Here is a 23,413-nt window from a genome sequence, read left to right on the forward strand (position 1 = left end):
AGAGAAGGTTCCATGTTTTAATATTTTTTCAAAATTCTGCATTTATTTCGCTCTTATTTGATTCCAGCTTCTCTACGAAGAGGTACTGAGTCACAGCAGTCCTCTGGAGACCATCGCCACAAAGGGGTCCAATATGTCTGAGCACTCCACTACCCAGCAGGAGGTGCAGCAGCTGCAGTGTAGATACAACACCCTCAAAGAAAAGGCCAAGGTACACACACCATATAGTTTAGTTTTCTCCTCTGAAGGCATTTTAATTTGTTTATTTCTCTTCATGTCGTTTAATACATCTCAATTATATTCCCACTAATTATTTCAGAGCTTGACACGTGTGTTGAACATAGTAATTTCTCTAATAGGTCGTTTTGAAAGGTTCAAAGACAATAACGTTATTTTCATCTAATTAACAATACACACATATTGTCTGCTTCTATGTTCATGTAGTAGTTTAGTTGTTCAATTTCAAACAATTACAGTCAGCAGTCGGATAATTTGGTATAAAATCAAGCCATCAGACTTTTTAAACACAGCTGTTCTTCAGGTTTTGTAATCTTTTAATTGAAGATACTGAGCGGATTTGCCGGTAATGTCTCTTATGCGTTGTTTTGCAGAATGCAGTCGGTAAGGCCAAAGGTCTGGTGCTGGTCCATCAGGAATATCAAAGGGGATTACATATGTTTGAGGACTGGCTGGAGCAGGAACAGGCCACTCTGGCCTCGCTGTCCCATCCAGAGGGAAACGTGGAAACACTAGAGAAGACGCTGCAACAGCTACAGGTAATACTACTATTGATTTTCTAACAAGGCCTTTTACAGTTTGTACCTCACCTACTTTAAACTCTTCAATCACACTCCTCTTATATCTCCCGTGTAGCACCTGCAGGAGCGCTGCTCAAATGGCCAGTCGTTGCTCTCCTCCGTGCTGAGCAGCAGAGAGAGAGTAATACCCTGGGGTATACCACAGATCGAGGACCGAGCGCTGGACACAGCTCAGCGAGAGTGGGGTACCTACCAGGGCCGCCTGGAGGAGACTCAGACCCAGCTGAGCTCCACACTGAGCAGACTGAGGCAGATGGGCCAGAGGTTCCTGAGCCTGGCCCAGTGGCTGGAGGAGATGGAGAAGGTGGCGAACATCAGACGTCATCGGAGGTCCGACAGAGGCACCAAAGGGAATCAGCTGAAGAAGTTGCAGGTCAGAGAGACACCCGGCTACATTGTAGACAACACAGTTTGTCTTTGTGTGCGTCTCTCCTCTGACTGTCAGTTACATCACCTCTTAAAACACGACACAGATTAACTCACAACTCAGCCAAAGTAATATTCAAGCCTTTATGAAAGTGAAAGTTATGAAGCATCTCCGGTCCTTGCACAGCACTACATCACTTTTCTTACTTTACACTCCCACCATGAATTTTAAAGAAAACAGCAGGGGACAGAATATTTTCCTGCCGGGTCACCTCCCTGTGGAGCACGCTTCCTGCCGGGGTCAGGATGTCAGACAGTTTCCCTTTGCACACACATACAAACACACAGAGATACAGACCCCTTGGCCCCACACCTTGTTTGTTTGTTTCTTACTCACAATGAATTCATGAATATTTAAACTGAATTTAACTATCATGACCCGTTCTCTGTCCCTCCTGAACAGGGGTGTCTTGATGCAGTGCTAGCGCGGCAGGGAGAGGTGGACGGCCTCTCCTCTCTGGCACAGCAGGTTCTGGAGGAGACTTACATCAGCAGTCGTGTCAGCGTTACTGCCACCCAGCTCACCGCCCGCTACCATTCCCTGCTGCTCAACATACAGGTGAGGCAGTCACTGCCGTCGACTATTCAGTGATTATTATATTATATTGTGTGTAACAGATGCTTCCACCTGAAAACAGAACTATTTTTTTCACTGTTTCAGTTCTTATACATAAACAGCTGTTCTTGAAAGATGTTTCCACAGACATTTTGGCTATTAAACATTGTAGCCAGATGTGGCATATGTATTTTTACCACAGAATCTCTGTGAACATAGAAGTACGAGTTCCCATAGGTAACAGTCTCTGCCAAAAACTTATGTAAATGTAGTTGTATGGCTTGATTTCTTAAGAATGTACGGCATATAGAGCTGACTAAATGACTTGTGTCATCTGCTGTTGTTTTTGCCCTTGTAGGATCTTTTGTATAATTATACTTTTGTATAATAGGGTTAATTTATGCCTTTGGTGGTCAGGAAGTTCAGACACGTACAAAACTTATTTTCCTGTTTACCAGATTTTTTTCCCTGGAAAAATATCTTCCTGTCATCAAGAGTTAAAGTTATGATCTCGAAGATCTCAGTTTTGTTCTCTTTGGCGGCACCTATGGCGATAGGTAATTGCGGGAGCACACTTCCCAGATATCCAGACAGTGTTGCATGTGTGACGTCCACAGTTGGCTCTGGTTGTAACTCTTGATTTCCCTCGCTGACGGTCGCTTTCCTTTTTAGACTGTTTGCCTTCATCTGAGCGTCGAGTTTGTTTCTTTTTCTTTGGATTTTCACTTATTGTTGAAGTTGTATCTGTAGTCATCGATCTTTTCTTTGTTTGTTCAGCCATAGTAGATTACTGTTTACTCTCAACACTCGCAGAGACCGGAGAAGCAGCCGCTTGGCTCCGCCTACCCTCTCTGGCAGACCAACCACTGCTGGGTGATTGAAAACACGTGTTACCTCATTTGGCGATAGATAGTGACTTAACAGACAGTTATTTACATGAAAATCTATGAGATTATATCTTTAAGAATACCCAACCATGCATCTGTAAGGCTCTAGGGATGTTATGATCACCTTTGTGTTATACTCTCTCAGTGATGGATAAGAGTGCTGTTGGCTTTGCCACGGGGTCTCTGCCCGCAGTGGGCTTCTTACACGGCTTATGAAATTTGCCCCTGTGAGAGTTCGGACTTCGTTTCTGAAACACCCCATTGAAGTAGCTTTGAGAGTTATGCCAGTGTAGCTCCCCATACTCAGATCCAGCCTCTCTATTTGTCTGCTCCTCTGGGGGGGACTAAAGGAAAATCAATGGGACTCCTCTGGTCTGGGGCTAAAGCTGTAATTAAACGCTACAGAAGGCAATCTCACACCCCGCACCAGGAGTGGAAAAGCTTTGCCTGCACTACATTGATTTTTACACCTTCAGTAACACATCTGAGTGTGTGTGTGTGTGTGTGTGTGTGTGTGTGTGTGTCTCCCCCCTACTCCCTTTGTCTCTGTACACACAGCCCTTCCTTCCCCTCTCAAAATTGACTCAAGCATGCATATACTTACAGTCATGCCAATGCAGACACATAACATCCCTCTCATACCATGCATGCCTTTAATTATACTGTGTGAAGTGGGGGCCATATGGGCTTGAGGTGGGAAGCTGTTACCTCTGTCTAGTCAGAAAAGGTGTGCACTCAGCACTATCAGCTAATTGGAGCTTCTCACCACAGGATTTGCAAGTTGAGTGAATAATGTGTCAAAGCTGCAAGAAGCCCTCTCCATCCTCATGGTGTTATTGACTCAAAAATTCCAGTCAAGTGGATAATGCGTCAAAAAATAACATAAAACCCCCTCTTCACCTTGTAGTGAAGCTATTGACATTCCGGAGATGAAGAGGAGAGGAAAAAAGGAGGTTTTCTGTTTTGATGGTTGATCAGAGAGATTTTGGTCCTTGGTGGCTGAGGGAAGGCGGCTGAGGCACAACACACCTTAGAAACAGATACAGACAGTGTTTCCTGAATGTTCCCCTGGTCCACATACAGTAAAAGTCTGACTAACAATTCTAACCTCTGAAACAAAACGTCAGCAGTCATAGTGACGTTATTCACCTTAACGTTCATACTATTAGATATCATATGAATATCATAGGGTTGCACATTTATCCCTTGCACATTTTAAGGAGAAAAGAAAATCTTAAAGAGGGGGTATGATGCTGTTTCACTTTTCAAGATATATATATAATGTTACAATGTTGGATGTTCAGACTTAACATGGGTGAAGTTTCAAATCTGTAGGTAAAAGTATGTTGGAGTAATCCCCAGGTTTCTCAGCTCAGTCTGCAGGCTGCTGTGAACGCCAGGTTTTTCTACACGCTGCAGTTTGCGACGTCACAAGGTGCTGCCTCAGCAGGCTTGGGAGAGCTGGCCAGTCAGAAGAAAGTGGGCTTGTAGGGGTGGGGTTTCTTAAAGGGACAGAGCTGACTGAGTCGTTTCAGGCAGAGGCTGTATGAGAGCCTGCACAGAGCACCAGTGTGAGAAAAATGTTTTTCTAGTTTTTTTTAACTGTAAATTATGCTAAGCTACTCCACAGAGTGAAATATGAAGCTTGAAATTAGCATAATGCCCCCTTTTAATGAGTTTGGGCAAATATTTACTTTTGCTTAAAGTCACAGCGACACTTGTGGCGATAAACGCTAATTGTGGGAGCACACTTCCCAGATATCCAGACAGTGTTGCATGTGTGACGTCCACGGTTGGCTCTGGTTGTAACTCTTGATTTTCCTCGCTGACGGTCGCTTCCCTTTTTAGACTGTTTGCTTCATCTGAGCGTCAAATGTGTTTCTTCTTCTTTGGATTTTCTCTTATTTTTGAAGTTGTATCTGTAGTCATCGATCTTTTCTTTGTTTGTTCAGCCATAGTAGATTACTGTTTAATCGCAACACTCGCAGAGACCGGAAAAGCAGCCGCTTAGCTCCGCCTACCCTCTCTGGCAGACCAACCACTGCTGGCTGATGGAAAACGCGTCACTAACTGGGCGCCGCTTGTGATTTTTTCTCTGAAAGTGGCCACAGATACCCAGTCTGTAATACTGCAAATGCAGTGAGAAATGTTCATCACAATTTCCCACAATTGTCCAAAGTGTCTTTTACACATGTAAAAATGCTTCGAAAAGGGAGTTTTTTTTTTCATCCCTTGATTGATTGATTAATCCATTTACTGAACTTAATGACTTTTAAGGGTGTGAAAAACTCTTAATTGGGAATAAATTATAAGTAATTGGGAAAAATGATGTATTGTATCTGTTGCAGTCATTCTAGAAAATGTTTATGTGTTAAACTTCACCTCTGGTCTCTCATCCATTGTTTTTTCAGGACACCATCAAGCAGCTGCAGGAGGAGCTGAAGAGCATCGAAGAGGCTGAGAACCTCTGCGTCTCCTTCACTAACTGGCTCAGCTCCACTCAGAAAAACTTCACAGCATTAACCGACACTTCTGAACCTCTGGACCGGGTTGCCATGGAGAGGAAGATGAAAAAGCTTGAGGTATTGATCTATTTACCCTTAATGCTACTGTAATTTTACCTGTGTGGGAAGTCATTTAAATTTGAGAGTCACAGTTGTGGACCTCCTTTACAGATAGGCATTTGGTTACAAGGTGCAGTGTGGCGTTTAATAAGCCTCCCTGAACAGGTTGCAATAAATCAGCGCAGACGTTTGGCATTACCATGGCAAACTGATGAGTTAGCAAAGCTTCAGTTGGAGTGGAGAATTTGAGCACAAAATAATAAGGGTTTAATATCAAAGCCAGCAAAAATGTCCTTGTGCAATCTCGTTTTCTGCCAAGCAACATAAGGTACCTGCTTGTAACATCAAGAGGACAGATTTCTTTGGCAGGTACAATACGCTTAGCCGGTAAAATATGCATGAACTTCCTGTAAAGCTTGAAAAACATTCAGTGCACCTTTAATATTTGGACAGCGCTGTAGACTGGAAGAACTAGTAACAGTTTCTCTATGTGCTTTTTTTTTTTCAAATGGGCATTGGAGGAAGTATCCCTGCTCCTGCTCAAACATGCATAGGCTACAATAAAAAGAAAATCACCTCTATAGTTTACTTGGCATAGTTCATATCGAGTGTGTGTGGAGGTGTGGGTGAGTGTGTGTGTGTATCGATCGGCTCTTTATGAAGACAAAGCTGGTGCCGCTTTAGAGGAAGCGTAGTAGCAGGGAAAGACCTCCCACTGAGAAGCGGAGGATGAAGAAGCGCCGGTGTCAGGAGCCTGCTGGCACAGACACTGTAATTGATGCAGTGCCCTTACCGCTTCATATCACACACACCCACACACACACACACACACACACACACACACACACACACACACACACACAGACACACTCGCACACACTTTTCTCCTCTAACACTCGATTCATACCACAAAACACGTCCAAACTACTGACTAACAAGCTGCAGCAACCTCTCAGACCAATGAATCCTCTGTGATTTCACACATTTTTTCTGCTTCTTCTCTTTATGCATCACTTCATCTCATCTCTCTTTGTTTTCTTCACACACATTTAGAGACACACACACACATTTACAGTACATCATCTGGTGTGGGCTTTGCAATAATCCCTGTCTGGGATCGATGCGCTGTCTCTGCATAGGGACTGAAGACATTCTGTCACCACATGCGTCCTTCCAGCACTGCAGATAACACACGAGTGCTCCATCACTTGCTCATCCTCCTGTAGTGAGAGCCACAGGGCTTTTCAGTGAGCTGGGATCATTATACATTGACACAAAAAACAGTCAATAACAATGTCAAGGGCCATTAGTTGGGTTTAGACTTCATCGGATACTGAGTTGTAAATGTAAGAATCACAAGTCATACAGTAGTGACAGCTCCCGTAGGCCAGACGTGCTTTAACTTCTGAAAGTAACAGAATTATGGGTAACGCTTTATATTAGCGTTAGTTAATAGATAATTACACCCTTATAAGCCCTTATAAGATGCTTATTAACATTAGATATATGTTAATAAGACTATATAAGTGTTAATAATAGTAACATTATCATGTTTATTGTTAGATAATAAGACATTTATAAGCACTTATTAGAAACTTTTAAACAATTTATAGACATGTAGTGCTCATTACAAATGGGAGCTGCAAAAAGAATAATTAACTATTAATAAGTGCATAATAAAGGATTTATTAACCTTAATAAGGCACTGTTCTCGCTTTGTATCAAGTAGCTGCAAAAAATCTTAAAATAATCTTATATCTTATAATAATCTTATAATGACATAAGGGTCTTATTACTTACTAACCAATCTAGGATCCCATCGGCTATTGTCTGCCGACGATATAGCCTCTGGAGACACCGGTGACTCCGATGGGAGCCGGGATGTCATTACGGCGCATCACGTTACGCCTGCTTTTGCTCTCCTCACGGACTGTTTTTCCTGCATACACCGCAGCCTGCTGATACGTTATTGGTCAATATTCCTCTTACTACAAGCATAGTACAAACAGAAACCAGAACACTTGCCTTCCCAGAAATCCACATCCCTGCCTACAGATTCTACATTTCTATGTAGAATCTGTAAACAGAGATTTACTATTAACTAACACTTATTACAAGGACCTTAATATAAAGCATACTGAATTATGATTTAGGTAAGACATTCTTAAAGAAGGCTTCAGTTGTTCTTTCTTGCTTACTTTTTCATTGCTGTTTTTAAAGGCATTTGTTGTTATATTATTTTAATTTTGTGCATAATTTTCTACGCTAGAGCCTTCCAAAAAGCATCTTCCAAACACTGGCTCCTACAAAAATTAATAACAGACAAAATGCAAAAAAAAGAAGGGGAAAAAGGAAAGAAGAGGGTGTCTCCTTCTCCTAATTAAACCCCCTTGCCTTCACCTTCCTTTTTTTATTTCTCTGGCATTTCATTAATGTTCAAGGGCATTTTTCCCCTGAAGTCCATGTTGCTTTCTTATAAACACAGTCAGGGTTTCTTTCCAGAAGGGTAAAGTAAATATGTCCATAATTATAAATGTCCTGTGTGAAATCAGGAATAATACATATTTTGGGCATTTAAAATGACAATTAAAAAAATGATATGGCAAGATTTCTGCAGAATACAACAGGATGCTCTTTTGCTGCAGTCCATATATTCAAAGAAGAGAACCAATGACAGCAGAGCTACCCATTCCTCACAGGGTCACCTTAGTTATGTCCTGCCTCTGTTAGTAAATGATGTAACGGATGAACACGGTTGTCAGCGCAGCAGTAGATGTATTACAGCGGATAATGGAGCCTGAGAACTAATGCATTAGAGGAAAGAGAGACGCTAGAGCTCATCATTTACAGCGGGTGCACAAGAGTCTTGACATGGATAATTGGGGCTGACATGGTACACGACAGTTAACAACATAAAGGGCACTCTGTGTTCAGGACCTCATATATAATGTTCACCAGACCACACAGTCTGCTACTGCATCGTAGAATCAGCTATGTTCAATTAGAGACAGCTGAATCTATGATTCTAAGTGACTAAGTGGTACGTAGATTTCCATCAGTGGCTATGTTCAGCCAAAGACAGATTGTGAGGCAAGACTAGAATGGTTCTTTTAAGACAAGACTACTGAATTATCATTTTAGTCATTAAAGGAGAAATTCTCCCCTGGAAAAAGCCACTGTCAGGCAAAGCTGGTGTTCTGTGTAATCAATAGAAACAATAATACTTAAAATTGATGTCATAGCTGTGGAGAAAGTTGTACAATCAGCTCGTGGTCTGCCCATTCTACATTCCTACAACACCCAGCATGCATTGCGCCCCTCCCTCTGAAAGGAACGGCCCAGTGAGAGATGCAGGAGTTAAATACTACAGTTTTCGCTGCAGGCAATGGCTCAGAGCGGTACAGAATCAGAAATACGGTGGATCGTCTAAAAAATCTTCAGGTCTGCAGTCTACATTTCAAACCTGACGATTTTGAACGAGACATGACATCGGAGGTGGGCGTCCTAGTTTGAGGAAGTCTAGCTCAGCGAGTTCCCTGGCCTTCGCCAGATGACGCGTTTTACGTAGTCGTCCCCTAATAGCATGATAGGACTGAGGTTGAAAATCGGCAAACTGGCCCTTTTAAAATGCTGAAATAAACTGTGAGCATTTTGTCATCTACAAATCCAGAAGTTTGGATGTTTTCTTAAATTGTCTTTAATTTAAATGCACTATTTATCATAGAAAATTAAGCTTTTAATGAATGCTTATTTAACTCTAGTTTCAATATAATCTCCCAAGTGTAATTCAACATGTGGACGACCAGTAGTGCTGCTAAGACAGCTACCCAGTGTCAGGTGTGAGATGAGAGCAGATGTTTTTATATGAAGCCTACAGAACTAAATCTACTGCAAATGGCAATTACCGCGGCCGGCGTCGTTTAACGCACGTTAACCATACAGAAATGTAAGAGTTGAGATATACTAAGTGTTTCTTATTATGGTCATACAGCAGGGGCGTCTGTATGGTTACTGTAAAGATGAACAGGCCGGGAGCTTCACATTAAGCAGAACACATGGACGTGTGCTAACAGACACACGTCTTGTTAGTTTATATTATCAACAGCTGTACCTGGAGGTCTGGGGTGGTTGCGGTGTGAAGCCACTCTAAACTCAAGCAATAATAGACGGATGATGAAAGCTAGATGGCGTCCCATCGAGTGCGAGTCTGTGTGTGTGTGCTGTATGTTGTGGTTGCCCTGGAAACCCCTGCAGCTACTGCAGCCTGTTAAGGGTCCTTATAATTGGGTCCTCCTTTCATATTATTCACTGTGGTCTCTCCACACCATGACCTCCAAGTCTTCTCCACATCTCACCGTGCAGGTGTCAGCCTACCTGATGGGTTCAAAGCCTTCAAGCACACCATCAGGCTGGTGTGTGTGGCTCGGGCAGCACTGGAGTTGAAGGACAAAGAAATGACTGATAGCGTGTTTGAACCTCAAAGTCAAGGAAACTATTAAAGTAGTATTTCCTTCTCCTAGAGCAGATATTGTATACTATGATTTTGATGCACCATTACAAACAGGAGGTGATATGTGTGGTACTATTTTATTTAACCCAGCAGTGTATGAAATGTCCTGGTTGAAAGTCATTCACTCTAAAGTAATGGTGAGGCAGCACTCATGCTGAGTTGTATTTCTCCTCTCCCTTTCACCCAGACTCTCCAGTCAGAGCTCCAACACGGCCACAGTTTCCTGAAATCCCTGAGAGAGCGGGCAGAGCAGGCAGCCGGCTTCCTGAACGAGGCTGGAGCCGAGAGTTTAGGAGGGGAGGTGGAAGCTCGTCTCGCCCAGCTGGAGGAGCTCGCAGGTGGGCTGAGGCAAGAGCACAGCTTTCTACAGCGAGCGTTACTGCTCGCTAAGGAGTTCCAGGACCGCTTTAAGGCTCAGGCACAGTGGCTGGTGGAGACCAGGGCTTTGCTCGGCACCCCGGTGGAGCCTAAGGCTGAACTGTACCAACGGAGAGCACTGCTGGCCAAATACAAGGTACAGCAGCCACCATGTAATCTTTTCAATCTCGTTGTGTTCTATTTAAATTGAAATTATGAGTAAAAAGCTCCTGAGAGCATTACAGCACTTTGGAGGGTCCAAATGGCTGCTAGACTTTGCTTAACATTATTAGCTTAATGGAAAACATGAGTGTCCTTGCAGGTCTTCGCCCATTAGCTCGAAAATGTAATAAACTTTACATAACTGCTGCTCATTTTCCAGAGTTTGCTATTGCTTTTTACATGGGGGTGCTAGTGGAGGAGTAACTTCACACTACATACTGATCTGCTCTACAGATGGCATTCACTCTATATAAAGGTTTACCTACCGTCTGTCTGTGTCTCCAGGCTCTGCTGCAGATGGTTCAGTCCCACGATGGATCCATCAGGTCAGTGCTGGAGAAAGGAGACGCTCTGCTCGCCTCTGTCCACTTCCCCTCCATCAGAGACAAAATGACCAGACTGAAAAGGGACTACGCTGACCTCTGTAACACTGCCATGGTGAGATCCTGATAACAGTATTTACAATGTACTAATCTGTAAATCTGTAGGCAAGGATTTTAGGGATGGCGAGTGTTCTGGTTTCCGTTTGTAGTAAACTTGTAGTCCGAGTAATATTGACCAATCACATATCAGCAGGCTGCAGCGTATGCAGGAAAAACAGTCCGTGTGGAGAGCAAATGCAGGCAGAACATAATACGCCGTAATGACATCACAGCTCCCATCAGCGTCATCTGACGATGATTTAGCTTCTTATCAATCTCTATGAACAGACACCTGCATGCTAACAGCTAACAATCTGTTCTAGATCAAAAATTCAACTTGAGGTAAATTCCCTGACACTGTGTTTCAAAAGCCGCTCAGTGTTAAAATTTCCCGACTTCCTCGAATGCATCAGAAATGATCGATCCGACCTCCGTTCAACAAACGAGCATTTTAAGTAGTTTTCTCCTCCTCTTGAGGACAGACCTGACAAAGCTTACTTTTTACTTTTTACTAATCTGGATCATGATGTTGACATTTTGGCAAAGACGCTTTAATTAAAGTCAATCACAAGAAAAAAAATGTTTCTGTAAAACAATGCAGCACGCGGAAAAGAAGTTTTGAGTGTAAGTCGTTTATAGCTAACCGTTGTACCCAGAGGCTATCTATATCGTCGCCAGACTATAGATGATGGGATCCGATATTGATACTGTACAAGTGGGAAAAGTCCATCCTCTTTCTATGCAGGAGACAAACTTTAGCAGGATAATTAAGGCAAAGGATATATTGTCGTGATAATCACAACTAGCAATTACATGAAACTCTTACGTAACATGGACAAGACATAAATTAAGTTTACTCTTCAACAGGAAGGTAGTTAAATGTTTGTTGTATAGACTGTAATCAGTACAAAACATCTGTGTGCGCTCATATTGTGTGAATGATGTTGTCCAGGCCCATGTGGAGAACCTGGAAGGCCAGGTGAAGGAACAGGAAGCTTACCACAACGAGCTCCAGGAAGTGGAGCGCTGGCTGCTCCAGATGTCCAGCAGGATGGTGACTCCTGATCCCACTGTGGGTGGCAGCCTGGAGGCAGCAACACAACAGCTGGCCAGGCACAAGGTGACCAATCACATCGCTTGATTTTTTCATAGTTGTTAAGATGAGTGTGTGGCATATGGCACAGCTCAGCAAGTACACCACTGTACCTAATTGGCTCTTGGAAATTCCAAATAGTCATACTTAAGCTGTTTGCTGAGCTGTCAGATTGTCAGTGTAATTGTAATGAATAAACAGCTCCTACATCTAATAAAGCTTTGTTTAAAAGGTGTGTAAAAATGTTATTCCATTAACTACCTTTTTTAAATTCCTTTTTGTCCTTTAAGAGACACATAAATTACTCGTACGACCTGCTCTGACCTCCCTTGTTGTTGAGGAGTGGACAGACTTGTTCCGCCTCCTCTGGAGGCTCTTACTAACACGACACTACTTGTAACTTTGTCCTCCACAGGCAATCATGGAGGAAATAGCAGGTTTTGAGGATCGCTTGGTGGGCCTGAAGGAGCGAGGAGCCCACCTGGTACAAGGCTGCAGTGACCGCGTGCAGAGCAGGATGAGACAGCAGGTCCAGGCTCACCAGCAAGGCACCAGAGACAGCTACTCTGCCATCTGCAGCACCGCGCAGAGAGTGAGTGAGGAGGAGGAGACGGGAACAGAGAGGGAGGGGGGAGTAGAGGAGGGAGGGGGACATAGAGGAGGGAGGGAGGGAGGGAGGGGAATTATTGTGTATTTGAAGTTGTGAAATGGCTCGTACACATTTATTATGTATTTGTAATGTGTGGTGGATGCACGCACATTTGCACATGCAGTCATCAATGTGACCACACAAGCACGCGCGCTCTGCATATTAGTGCTGTTAATATTCCAACAGCCGAGGCGTCCTCTTAATCCTAACCCATTCTGACACTTAAACCCGTCTCTCAAGACGGCCCTTCAGCGCCAGTGTAGAGGGCACGACCAATTAAGGCTGCCAAAGTGGAGCTCAACAGCAGTCATACTCAGACGAACCCCACCAGCCAAAATCACTAACTCAATCTCCCCATATTAATCTCTGCATATCCCTTGTCAACTCCACTTTTTCATGCCTGAGCCAAAAAATGGTCACACGCCACTATTCAGTAGATCTGGCGAGCCCTCTAATCCAGCCCCACTCTGTCATTTTGGCAACCTCTCCTCTGTCATCATAGCTCACCTCCCAAGATACCACCTCCACCAGCACTCGCACGTCCAATCTGGCATTGTGTGATCCAGCCACACTTTACCACTACGCTGCTGGCTTCTCTACAACTGCGCCTCCAGTGTTACGGTGGCTGCCAACTGTGTCCCAGCACAACACAGCTCTAATATCCTGCCTGCCACTTGCCACCATGCCAACCTTCTAGCCTTTGCCAAATACACTAGGCAGTTTGCCAGTACATGCCCCCCTTCTTCCCCTGTTTCGGGCTCTCTCATATTAACACTGTCAATCAGACCTTACTGTTTTTCTCTCCCCTGGAGGGTCTGGACGCCTCCACATTCAACACCTGTCGAATACAGCCCTGCAGAACCGCTTGGGTTTTATCTTTTAATGTGTCTTTGTATTAGGTCATGCTATGCTGGCTTAAAAGCAATGCGAAAAAAAGAGTTTCAATGCATTTGTGTGTTGAACTGATATGTAGCAGGGGATTTTTAAAGGTTTACTATGCAAGAGTGTAAGTGTTCAATCCAGATCTAAAGCACTGAAATATATGCGTCTGCGTCTAACAGGTTTATCAGAGTCTGGACCATGAACTACAGAGACACGTGAGTCTCCATGACACACTGCAGCAGTGCCAGACCTGGTTGACCTCTGTCTCAGATGAACCGGAGCCTCCTCCTGCACATCCTCCTCTCTGCCTGGAGGAGGCACTACACCAGGTCAGTAAACCTCCACCCATTCCTGAAACACTCTCTTTCTTGCTGAAATTATGAGCAGATTTGGGAGTTATTAGTATTCACATCCATGGTTGTCATATAGCAATCTCATGGACAGTTTGCTTGATTGCATGTTTCTGGAAAAGGACCAAATTGCCGGACACAAGTACTCGAGGTTTTGAATTCTCCTGAAGGGGTCATTTGATCAGCCAATAAAATCACAGAACCATTAACAGAGTCTTTTCTTGGCAGGTGAAGCAGGAGCGGGCTCTTCAGGAACAGGCCGGCACTTACCTCCAGCTTGTGTGCTCAACGTGTGACCTGTCCGAGCCGAGGGTCAGGGAGACCGCAGCTGCGATTCAGCAGGTGAAATTGCAGGTCAGTAAACTTTAACATGCCATCCACTAGGATGTTTCAGGGGTCAGTGTTTGCAGCGGCAGCAGTCAGCTCATTCAGCTCTTTCCAAATAAAATCGATTCCATTATGTTTTTGTGTCTAGATCGAGGAGCGAATGCTGCTTTGTGAGGAGGTCGCGGACAGTTGGAGGGACATTGAAGAGCAGAAGGCAGATCTGGAGGTCCAGCTGAGAGAGACCGAGCAGCAACTTCAGAACCTCATCAGGAGACCTGCAGAGCTGGAGCCCAAGATTGCACAGAACCAGCTGGACAAGGCACAGGTCTGTGCGGTTTGCAGGCTGATGATAAAGGATTTTACACTACTGGAGTAAATGAACTGCAACTCATGAATATCTTTTATCTTTCCTGCAGGAGTTCCTTCAGCAGATTAAGGAGAGGCAGTCTGACGGTACACGTTTGAATGAGGCCGTTGGTAGGCTGACAGATGGACAGGTCTCTCCTGCCCTGGAGGAGATAAGGAGACTGAGGAGAAGCTGGATGGACCTGGGCCAGCGGGCAGAAGAACTGGAGACCCAGCGGGGGGAGGACATGCAGCGGAGCGGGGAGTACCATGAGATAGTTGTTTCTGTGGAGGAACTCTTCCACCAAGTCTCCAGGGAATGGGACTACCTCGCCAGGTAACAACATTTAAACATATTTATATTGAAAGAACAATTACTGCATATCTTTATTACGATATACTGTATAAACCAGATGTCATTCAACCCTTTTAGGGCTGACACAGAGAGTACAAGTGAGCATCTAGAGGCTCTGAGGAAGCTTTCCAGTGACCTTGAGGAACAAAGGGCGACTCTAGAAGACCTGAGAGACCAGAGACACGCTATCCTGCCTCGACTTAGCCTGCTAGACAAGGAGCTGGTCAAGCAACAGGTGGAGCACTCTTTGGCTTCCTGTTGAAATAATAATGTGGAGCTTAAACATATTGTCTGGTTTTAAACAGTGTTTGTTCCTTTCACTAGGTGGGTCATCTGGAGCAGCGCTGGACCCAGCTTGAATCCCTGATTCAACAGAAGATCCAGGACTCTGCTCAGACACTCGAGGATCTGACCCGCGTTGAAAGCCAGCTGAGGGATGCCAGGGAGTGGGTGGAGGAGCAGCGGCCCGCTCTTACCTCCGCACTGAAAACCAGCCCGCCCCCCGATCTGGCCCAGAGTTTCCTGTTCGACCACCTGAGTGTTTGTGTCGAACTGGAGGCGCGTCAGCAGCTGCTGGGTCAGGCAGTGAGCGAGGCGCAGGCTGTGGCTTCCCGACTGGGGCTGAGTGAGAAGAGACGGCTGCAGGAGCTCGTTGAACAAGCCCAGACTGAGGTGGAGGCTCTGGGGGCTCGGGTGGCCCAAAGGAGGAAGTACCTCAGTAAGGTAAACAGCTGGATTTTAGCATTGGGTGCATGTTTTAATAATGTCCTACAGGAGCTAACTTTCTTCTGATATGTTGAAAGCATCTGTAATGTATGCTGGGTCCTTTTCAAGCTCTTAAAGCGTAAACATTTGTTTCTTTAGGCCTTCACAGAGCGGACACAGTTCCTTCAGGGCCTGGGGAGAGCACTGTCTTGGGTCCAGCATCAGGAAAGGAAGGCTTTGATAGACGACCACATCGCACTTCTCCCTGAGGACCTCGCCAAACAGGTCGCTGCTTGTCGGAGCGTCCAGAGCGGCTTACGAGCGTACCAGAGAGAGCTGGCATCTCTCTGGGTACAGGGGCGAGAGCTAGAAAGAGATGCCACTGACAAAGAGAGGACGGAAACTCTGTCAAGACTTGAGAAGCTACAGGCAGCTTTTGAAGCCGCCCTCCAGAGGACCACCCAGCGTCTCACAGACTTAGAGAAAGCCTTAACCTCCAGGAAGTACTTCCAGGTTGACCTGGATAAGACTTGCCACTGGTTGAGACGAGCAGACGCCATCACCTTCCCTGAAATCAATTTCAGCAACATAGACGATAGCTCAGAGTTGCAAACGCAGCTGTCGAACTTTCAGAATGTCCTAGAACAAGCTTCGGAGTACGAGAACCTTCTTCTCATCGTCCAAAGAATAGGCCAGGAGATCCTCCCGACTCTGAACGAGATCGATCATTGCTACCTAGATGAGAGGCTCAATGCTCTGCCTCAGCAGTACAACGCCATCCTAGCTCTAGCCAAAGAGAAAAAAGACAGAGTCCAACAGTTAATCTCAGAGCGAAAGGAGTTCAGCACTTTCTTTGATGTTACTTGTAATGCACTGGAGGAGCTTCAGGAGCAGTTTGACAATCTGGAGAAGCAGACTATCAGTATTAGAGAGGGGGAATTTGTTCATCTTATTAATGAACACAGAAATATTAAAGAAGGTTTATTCCACGTCGGCCCTGCTGTGAAAGAATTACAAGGCAAAAATGAAGGGTTTCTAAGCAGGGGTCAGCAACAGAGAGCTGAGGAGACCCAGCAGCTGGTGAGTCTCTACAACGCGCTGAAAAGGAGAAATGATGAGAAAATAAAGCACTTAGATGATTGCTTGAAAACACTTATTGAACACAACAGAGTGTCCACTAAGCTGGCCTCAGAGTTCAAGTCTGTGAAAGAGAAGCTGGTCAGACTGAAGTCCGACACAGAACAAGGTGCCATGGATCAAATACAAAGTCTTTATTTGCTGCTTGAAAGTGTGGATTGTGTGAGCGCTCAGGCCGAAGAATGTAACCAACAAACTAAAGGCCTTAGTCTGAAGTTTGACCCCGCTGCCTTTAAGGAAACGACACTGCAGCTTGAATCATTGCAGTCTTTAAAGATGGAAGTAAAAGGTTTGGTCGAAGAAAGTGAAACGAAAGTCAAAAAGAACGAAGATTTTGTGAAGGAGATTGGGAAAATGTTTGAATGGTTGAGGACTATCAAGGACAAACTAGAAGAGCCTTTGACCCTTTCAGAGGTCAAATCCGAGAGGGTGTGTGAGGAAATGCGCAAACTGAAGATGGTGGAAGAGGAGGTGAAAAGTAGATTGAGGATAGGGGACGTGTTGGGAAGCAGAGAAAAGCAAAGGTATTGTGGGAGAAAAGAAACGGTTCCTGTTCACGTAGAAGAGAGACTTCAGGAGGTGGCAAAGCTGGGAGCTGAAGTTCAACAAGGGATCAGCAGAAAACAGGTGAGTGCATATGATGAAATAAAATCTTAAGGACATTTTTGATGCCCTTATTGTCCTAGTTTTAATACATCTAAGTTTACATCCTTACGGAAGCCATTAGCGGACATGCATCCATACATTTTATTTACTCATACATTTTATTACGAGTTATTTCTGGTAGTCTCCTCCAGATCTCGACTTATTTATCACCGTATCACGAGATAACGAGGCGGCACCACTGTCATGTCAGATGATTATAACTCCCCAGAAGTGCAAAGGCACAAAACAAACATAGAAACAGCCTCAAAGTGGTAATCTCAAAGATATCAGTTTCGGCGATAAACGGTAATTGCAGGAGCACACTTCCCAGATATCCAGACAGTGTTGCATGTGTGACGTCTACAGTTGGCTCCGGTTGTAACTCTTGATTTTCCTCGCTGACGGTCGTTTTCCTTGTCAGACTGTTTGCTTCATCTGAGCATCGAATTTGTTTCTTTTTCTTTGGATTTTCACTTGTTTTTGAAGTTGTATCTGTAGTCATCAATCTTTTCTTTGTTTGTTCAGCCATAGTAGATTACTGTTTACTCCCCACATTGAAAACACGTCACTAACTGGGCGCCGCTTGTGATTTTTTCCGCGAATGGTGCCACAGACACCCAGTCTGTAATAATACTATATACTACAAATGCAAAGGCTTTCATCAGTGGGCCATAGGCTCAATCACCATTGTGTTACCTCATTCGCCGATAGATAGTGACTTAACAGACATTTATTTAAATGAACACCTTCGAGATTATTACTTTAAAGGAAATTACTGCTTTAGCCAAGTTCACATCCTGAACTTATCAGGAGCCTGATCCAACATTAATGCCTGAACACACTGAATTTTATTTTTCATTTCCTGTTCACACTTTAATATTAATATTAATAGGCCAAGGGAAGCTGAAACATTTAAAATACAGTTCAAGAGATTTCATGAAGTTTGAAGTACTTTTAATAATGTATAACTGTATAACTGGATTTAATATGTTTAAGTGCCACGTCCCAAAGATTCAGTTCTGTCGTATAATAAGTTAAAATCTTATCAGCAAGGTTTTCCAAATAAATGTAAATACAATTCAGTCCTTTTCCGACTGCAGATGATTTTGACCTTTGACCTTTTGAGAGGAAGCTGTTTAAATAAGTGAATTCCAATTAGATTTAAGATGTTGCTTTTCCTCAACATATTTCTGCAGTTAAAATAAAAAGTTGACACAAAGATCAGGCACAGTGAATTTTAAAACAGAACATAACATTTTATTTTTTTGCTGATAGGACCCTGGCTGTATATTTAAGCATACATTTCCAACTTCATTTGCATGCTGACATTCATGTAGAAAGACTCAAAAGCTGAAGTTAATGAAGTCACCGTCTGCATATTCTAGCTGTCTGTGGATCGGGCCCTTTCCTTGGTCCAGAGGTACCACTTATCTCTGCAGTCCGTGCAGACATGGCTAGACTCTGCTGCGGCTGTGCTCCAGAGGGCCAGCTCGGGGGTGGAGCTGGAGCACCAGACAGACTGTGTGCAGGACCTGGAAGAGATTTCAGCTCAGGAGAAGAACTTCACAGCTGCTTTGGAGGAGCTGAGGACTTTGGATCCTCTGCTGAAGGATTTAATAGAAGCAGGTGCTATGAGTGAACTGAGTGGAAAAGTTGAGGCAATGCACGTGAGGCACAAAGAGGTCGTACGGCAACTGGATGCTTACAGAGACGTGCTTCAGAGGTGTGTATGGTGATAATAAGGAGCCAATTATCATATGTATACACAGCTGGAATGTGCTGCTTATTTGATTAATAAATCTCCCGCAATAATAGTGTTTAATTTTCTCAGTTCGGCAGCTCTTTGGACCTCCTTTCAGCATGAAAAAGAGACACTAGTTGAACAGATGAATGACACAGAGAGCAAGATGTCCATGTTCACAACAGCTAAAGCCGTCAGCATCCAGCAGGCTGAAGAGAAGTGTCAGAAATACAAGGTGGGATATTTTCTTACCCTCATAAAATATAGATACTCCAGAAAGTGGATATTTATACATATAATCTTACTTGCATGTGATGTGTGTGTCCCATGTGGCGTTTATGTTAAATTTCAATATTTGCTCTTGTCACGGCGGCAGATGCACATTAATATTTAATCAGTGGAGTGTTTATGCATTATTCCTTTGTCATTGTGAGCGTCTACAGAGTATAAATGTAGTATAAAAGTTTCAGAAGAAAAATCCTGTTGTCTTCTTTTGTCTTCAGTCTCTGGTGGCTCACATCGACCTGCTAGAGTTGCCTCTAAATGCTCTGAAGGAGAATGCAACAGAGTTAGAGCAGATCATCTCTGAGTCGAGCAAAGCCGTGTCCGGCCACTCGGTGTCGTCGCTGTGGCATCGATGGACCAGGCTCCGCGGCGTGGCCCGAGCCCAGGAGAGGGCGCTGGAGGACACTGTGAGAGAGTGGAGGAACTTTACAGAGAAGGTACAAGCGTATAATATATGTATCTATTTTACCATATTGTACATGGTGTCCTGTGTGAGTGTGTGCTCTGAGCGCTTAAGAGTGTGCTTCAATAATGTACAGTGTAAAGCAAACCATCATGTGCCCACAGCCCACAGTATCCTTTGATACTCACATGACACTTACAGCCAACAAACTCACAAGTCTACAAAGTTATTTTTTGCTGCTACAGATTTAGGTCAAATGCAGCAACAACTGAAAACCAGTTGGTGTGCGGTGATGTAACTCCAGGCTTCAGGCCAGTCGTTTCCTCCTGCCAAAATACAGTGTCATGAAACGTTAGCCCGCCTTACGACCGGTTTCAAGTGTGAAGCTACTGAGAAATCCCACAAAGCACTGCTCCTTAATAGGAAATTAGGTCAAACTGTAAGAACCGGTGGTAACTTCCTCATACGTGGCATGTTTCCTGTTGTCCATTGGTTTTCTATGGGCCCTTTGTTCTACTGGACATGATGTCATTCGCTTCACTTGCTCTTTTATACTCTTGTTTCTGCTTGTAACCATCACAAATCACAGCAAATACTTTATACTACAGATACCTTTGAAAGTTTATCATAATCAGAATATTAAAGTTAGAAGAGTCACATGACTTTTTTTCTCCAAAAAACAAAAATGTATATTTTCTCCTTCTCATCCCTTCAATCATCCAGAGATCCTTTGAGCTGTTTGGGGAAGTGTATCTTCAGTGCAGACTTTAAATTAAAAATGTTTTTAAAAATGTGCCAAAGCACTTGAGAAAACTGTCGTGCACCATGTTGTTTGAATGGCTCACTGCTGTGTCAATAATGCATCTGACATTCACTTCATACTTTAGCTGACGTCTTGATGACCTCATGAAATCCCTCTTGAATTTCCTTCTGCATTTAATGCAAATTATTTTGTACTTTATTTTTTTCTCATACAGATCATCCTTTCCTTATTTTTCTGTCTTTGTCTCAACTGTTTAAACTATCTTAACTGTTTCAACTCTCAACCCTTTTAAAACCTATAAAGGGCATTATCTCACTTTTGTAAATCACTCTTTTTTTATCTTCTGTGTAAGATTGTATTTAATTTCTGTTCACCTTCAAAACACAGTTATTGATTGCCTGACTATTGACTTAATTGCTCAACAGTTTTAACTCCAACTATCAAGAGTTTTTGCAGAACAAACCTTTAGACAGACTATTGAAGGATGGATGGATAGATAGATGTAGATTGACTTTACTGCCTGTGTTTTGTAGCGTTAATCACAGTGTTCCAGTTGGACTGTTGTGTACAAGTTAACATTATTTAACAGCTGTTTTACAAAAAATAAAAAAAACTCTGCTCTTGAAATGTAGTTAAACTGATAATCTCGAAGATTTCACTTTGTTCTCTTTGGCGCCACCATAAGGCGATAAACGGTAATTGCTAGAGTACACTTCCCCGCTTGTGACTTTTTCTGCGAAAGTCGCCACAGACACTCAGTCCATAATAATACAATATACTGCAAATGCAAAGGCTTTCATCAGTGGGCCATAGGCTCAGTCACCATTGTGTTACCTCATTCGGTGATAGATAGTGACTTAACAGACAATTAATTACATGAAACTTTTTTTCCAACTGCTTTACAAAATATTTAAATTACTCTTGAAATGTAGTTAAACACGTCAACACTCAATGACTGAATTACAAAAACATAAGCCTCAGCTAGTCTTGAAAATGTCCCTTACAGTGAACTCATATCTTGTTACTCCATGTAGCAAAATGAGGGAGTAGTTAATTTCAAACATAATTTCAATGTTTTAATTAATATCTATTTTTGTTGAACATATATATATACTGTCTATGTGTAGAGAAATAGCCACATTAAAACAAGAGAGAACATTTAGTTTCCATTTTCCTACAAATTATGACCTTAAAATAAATATATTGAGATCTCTAATTGAAACAAATTACTGGACGAGAGCACGTTTTGTTTTTGACGATGTGGTTTCCCTTTTATCCCCAAATGATCCAAAGCAGAGGACAGTGTCTGCGTTATTTTTTTAGGTTTTATGTGAGTTCCAAAAGATATAAAATCGAGGCAGTACGATCTTTTTATCTGTTACACAGCGCTGCTGAGGTCTTTCAAGAAGGATGTATGTGTTGAGAATTGGACTGATTGATAGTTTTAAACCAACATGAAAAGGACAGAAGATAATCCCATTCAGATGTCAGATAATCTGTACATCTTTAAACAATTCAGCACTGAAAAATCACTTTTTGCTGCATTTTTATTTTTGTATTTATTGCTGACATACAGACAAACAAACATTCATATTCACATGCTGCCCCTCTGAAGGATCTTGCTCAGGGCACAGCTGATGCTGGTGACAAACATGTCATTCCCGTCCTCTGTGAAGTGCACTCCATCTGCAACAAACACATTCTTGCCTCTGCGTCTCGGGAGGGGATGTTCAATGAACTCACCGCCAAAGTGTCCAACATTTCTCCTGATGTGTTTGTTGACGGTCTTCCTGTCTTTATTCATCCTCCATGGCTCTCCGTATCTCCAGGCTTGCCGCTTGTTGATGCAGGAAAATGCAATTGTCATAGACGGAAAGTCTGCATGGAGCTTCATCAGGTCTCTCTTCACTCTCGATGCAAGTGCCTTAGCGGGCAGCCGTCCCAGATCGTTGCCACCGGCATGTACGACTAAAATGTCAGGTGGACTCTGTGTGGACGTCTTTGTATAAAAAGTGGGAAGGACACCACACCAGAGCCTGCCAGGTTTGCCAAACCACTTCACTTTGGCATGGAGTCCAAGATTCTCCCCAAACTTCTGGTACGCTGCTTCCTCCCCTCGTTTAATGTAACTGTCTCCAACAATCCAGATCTTAGTGACGGAGTTTGTCTCACTCTCCTCTTTCTTCCTCTTGGTCTCTCTTGGGGTGCAGCCTGAGTCTCTGGTGTCACTCTCTGACCTTGAGGCCTTCTCTTTCCTCTTCTGAGGTCTGACGGTGGAAGGACCATCTTTAGAGGTGCTCGGTAGCTCTGTGTCTGGAGTCATCCTCCTCTTCTTTCTGTCCGCAAAGAAGAGGCTGCCCTCTGACATTTCACTGCGGGTCCTTTTTACCCGAGAGCGTCCTCCACAGTTCTTCTTCTTTTTCCTTGGAGGAAAGGGTCTCTCTGGACGTCTGGTGCATTCCTGGAAAGTTTCAACAAAGGCCCTCTTTCTGGTTTCCAGAAAAGGATGATGCGTCACCTGGCTGGGTGTTATTCTCTGGATGGGATCCAGCTGCAGCATCTGCTTGACCAGCTCCACAAAGTTCTCCAGATCAGCCTTATCTGCCATGGCCTCTGCTTCTGATAGATGAGTCTGTGGCATCCGCTGGACCTCCTTCAAGTCATCCAGGGAGCTGAACGTGCGGTTGCACCATAGGGTTAATCCATACTCCTCTGGTGTCATTATTTTCCACACATCTGACCAGGTCTTCTGGTAAAAGAGGCTCGTTTTGAGTCCGGCGTCGAGGAAGCACTGTGGCAGCTGACCTTGAGTTCGTGTTATAAACCACAGCATCTGATATTCACAGGTTCCAGGGTAGAGCGCGAAGCCAAGTAAAAGCTCAGCAGCAATGCAGCCAAGGGACCACATGTCTATGGTCTCGTTACAGGTCAGGCCTAGGATGGTCTCTGGAGCCCTGTACCACCTGGTCTG

At 43.7% G+C, this 23,413-nt stretch overlaps 1 protein-coding gene across 1 annotated transcript in view; it reads left to right on the top strand.

Moving 5' to 3' along the window:
- syne1a (spectrin repeat containing, nuclear envelope 1a) overlaps positions 1–23,413 on the top strand; it is a 146,359-nt gene that overhangs the window by 74,707 nt on the left and 48,239 nt on the right. Inside the window, exons 63-81 of the mRNA XM_069656525.1 lie at positions 68–211; positions 612–776; positions 874–1,191; positions 1,648–1,803; positions 5,099–5,269; positions 9,949–10,275; positions 10,626–10,778; positions 11,715–11,882; positions 12,271–12,447; positions 13,566–13,715; positions 13,965–14,090; positions 14,212–14,388; positions 14,480–14,745; positions 14,842–14,998; positions 15,088–15,486; positions 15,628–17,232; positions 18,636–18,973; positions 19,082–19,226; positions 19,495–19,713. Of these exons, the coding sequence (XP_069512626.1) occupies positions 68–211; positions 612–776; positions 874–1,191; positions 1,648–1,803; positions 5,099–5,269; positions 9,949–10,275; positions 10,626–10,778; positions 11,715–11,882; positions 12,271–12,447; positions 13,566–13,715; positions 13,965–14,090; positions 14,212–14,388; positions 14,480–14,745; positions 14,842–14,998; positions 15,088–15,486; positions 15,628–17,232; positions 18,636–18,973; positions 19,082–19,226; positions 19,495–19,713 (5,361 nt within the window). The remainder of the gene's footprint in view (positions 1–67; positions 212–611; positions 777–873; positions 1,192–1,647; positions 1,804–5,098; positions 5,270–9,948; positions 10,276–10,625; positions 10,779–11,714; positions 11,883–12,270; positions 12,448–13,565; positions 13,716–13,964; positions 14,091–14,211; positions 14,389–14,479; positions 14,746–14,841; positions 14,999–15,087; positions 15,487–15,627; positions 17,233–18,635; positions 18,974–19,081; positions 19,227–19,494; positions 19,714–23,413) is intronic.

This window comes from Semicossyphus pulcher, unplaced genomic scaffold (assembly GCF_022749685.1).
Source record: "Semicossyphus pulcher isolate SPU_LCO1_2020_fin unplaced genomic scaffold, fSemPul1.0.p SCAF_11, whole genome shotgun sequence".
In the NCBI taxonomy this organism is placed as follows: Eukaryota; Metazoa; Chordata; class Actinopteri; order Labriformes; family Labridae; genus Semicossyphus; species Semicossyphus pulcher.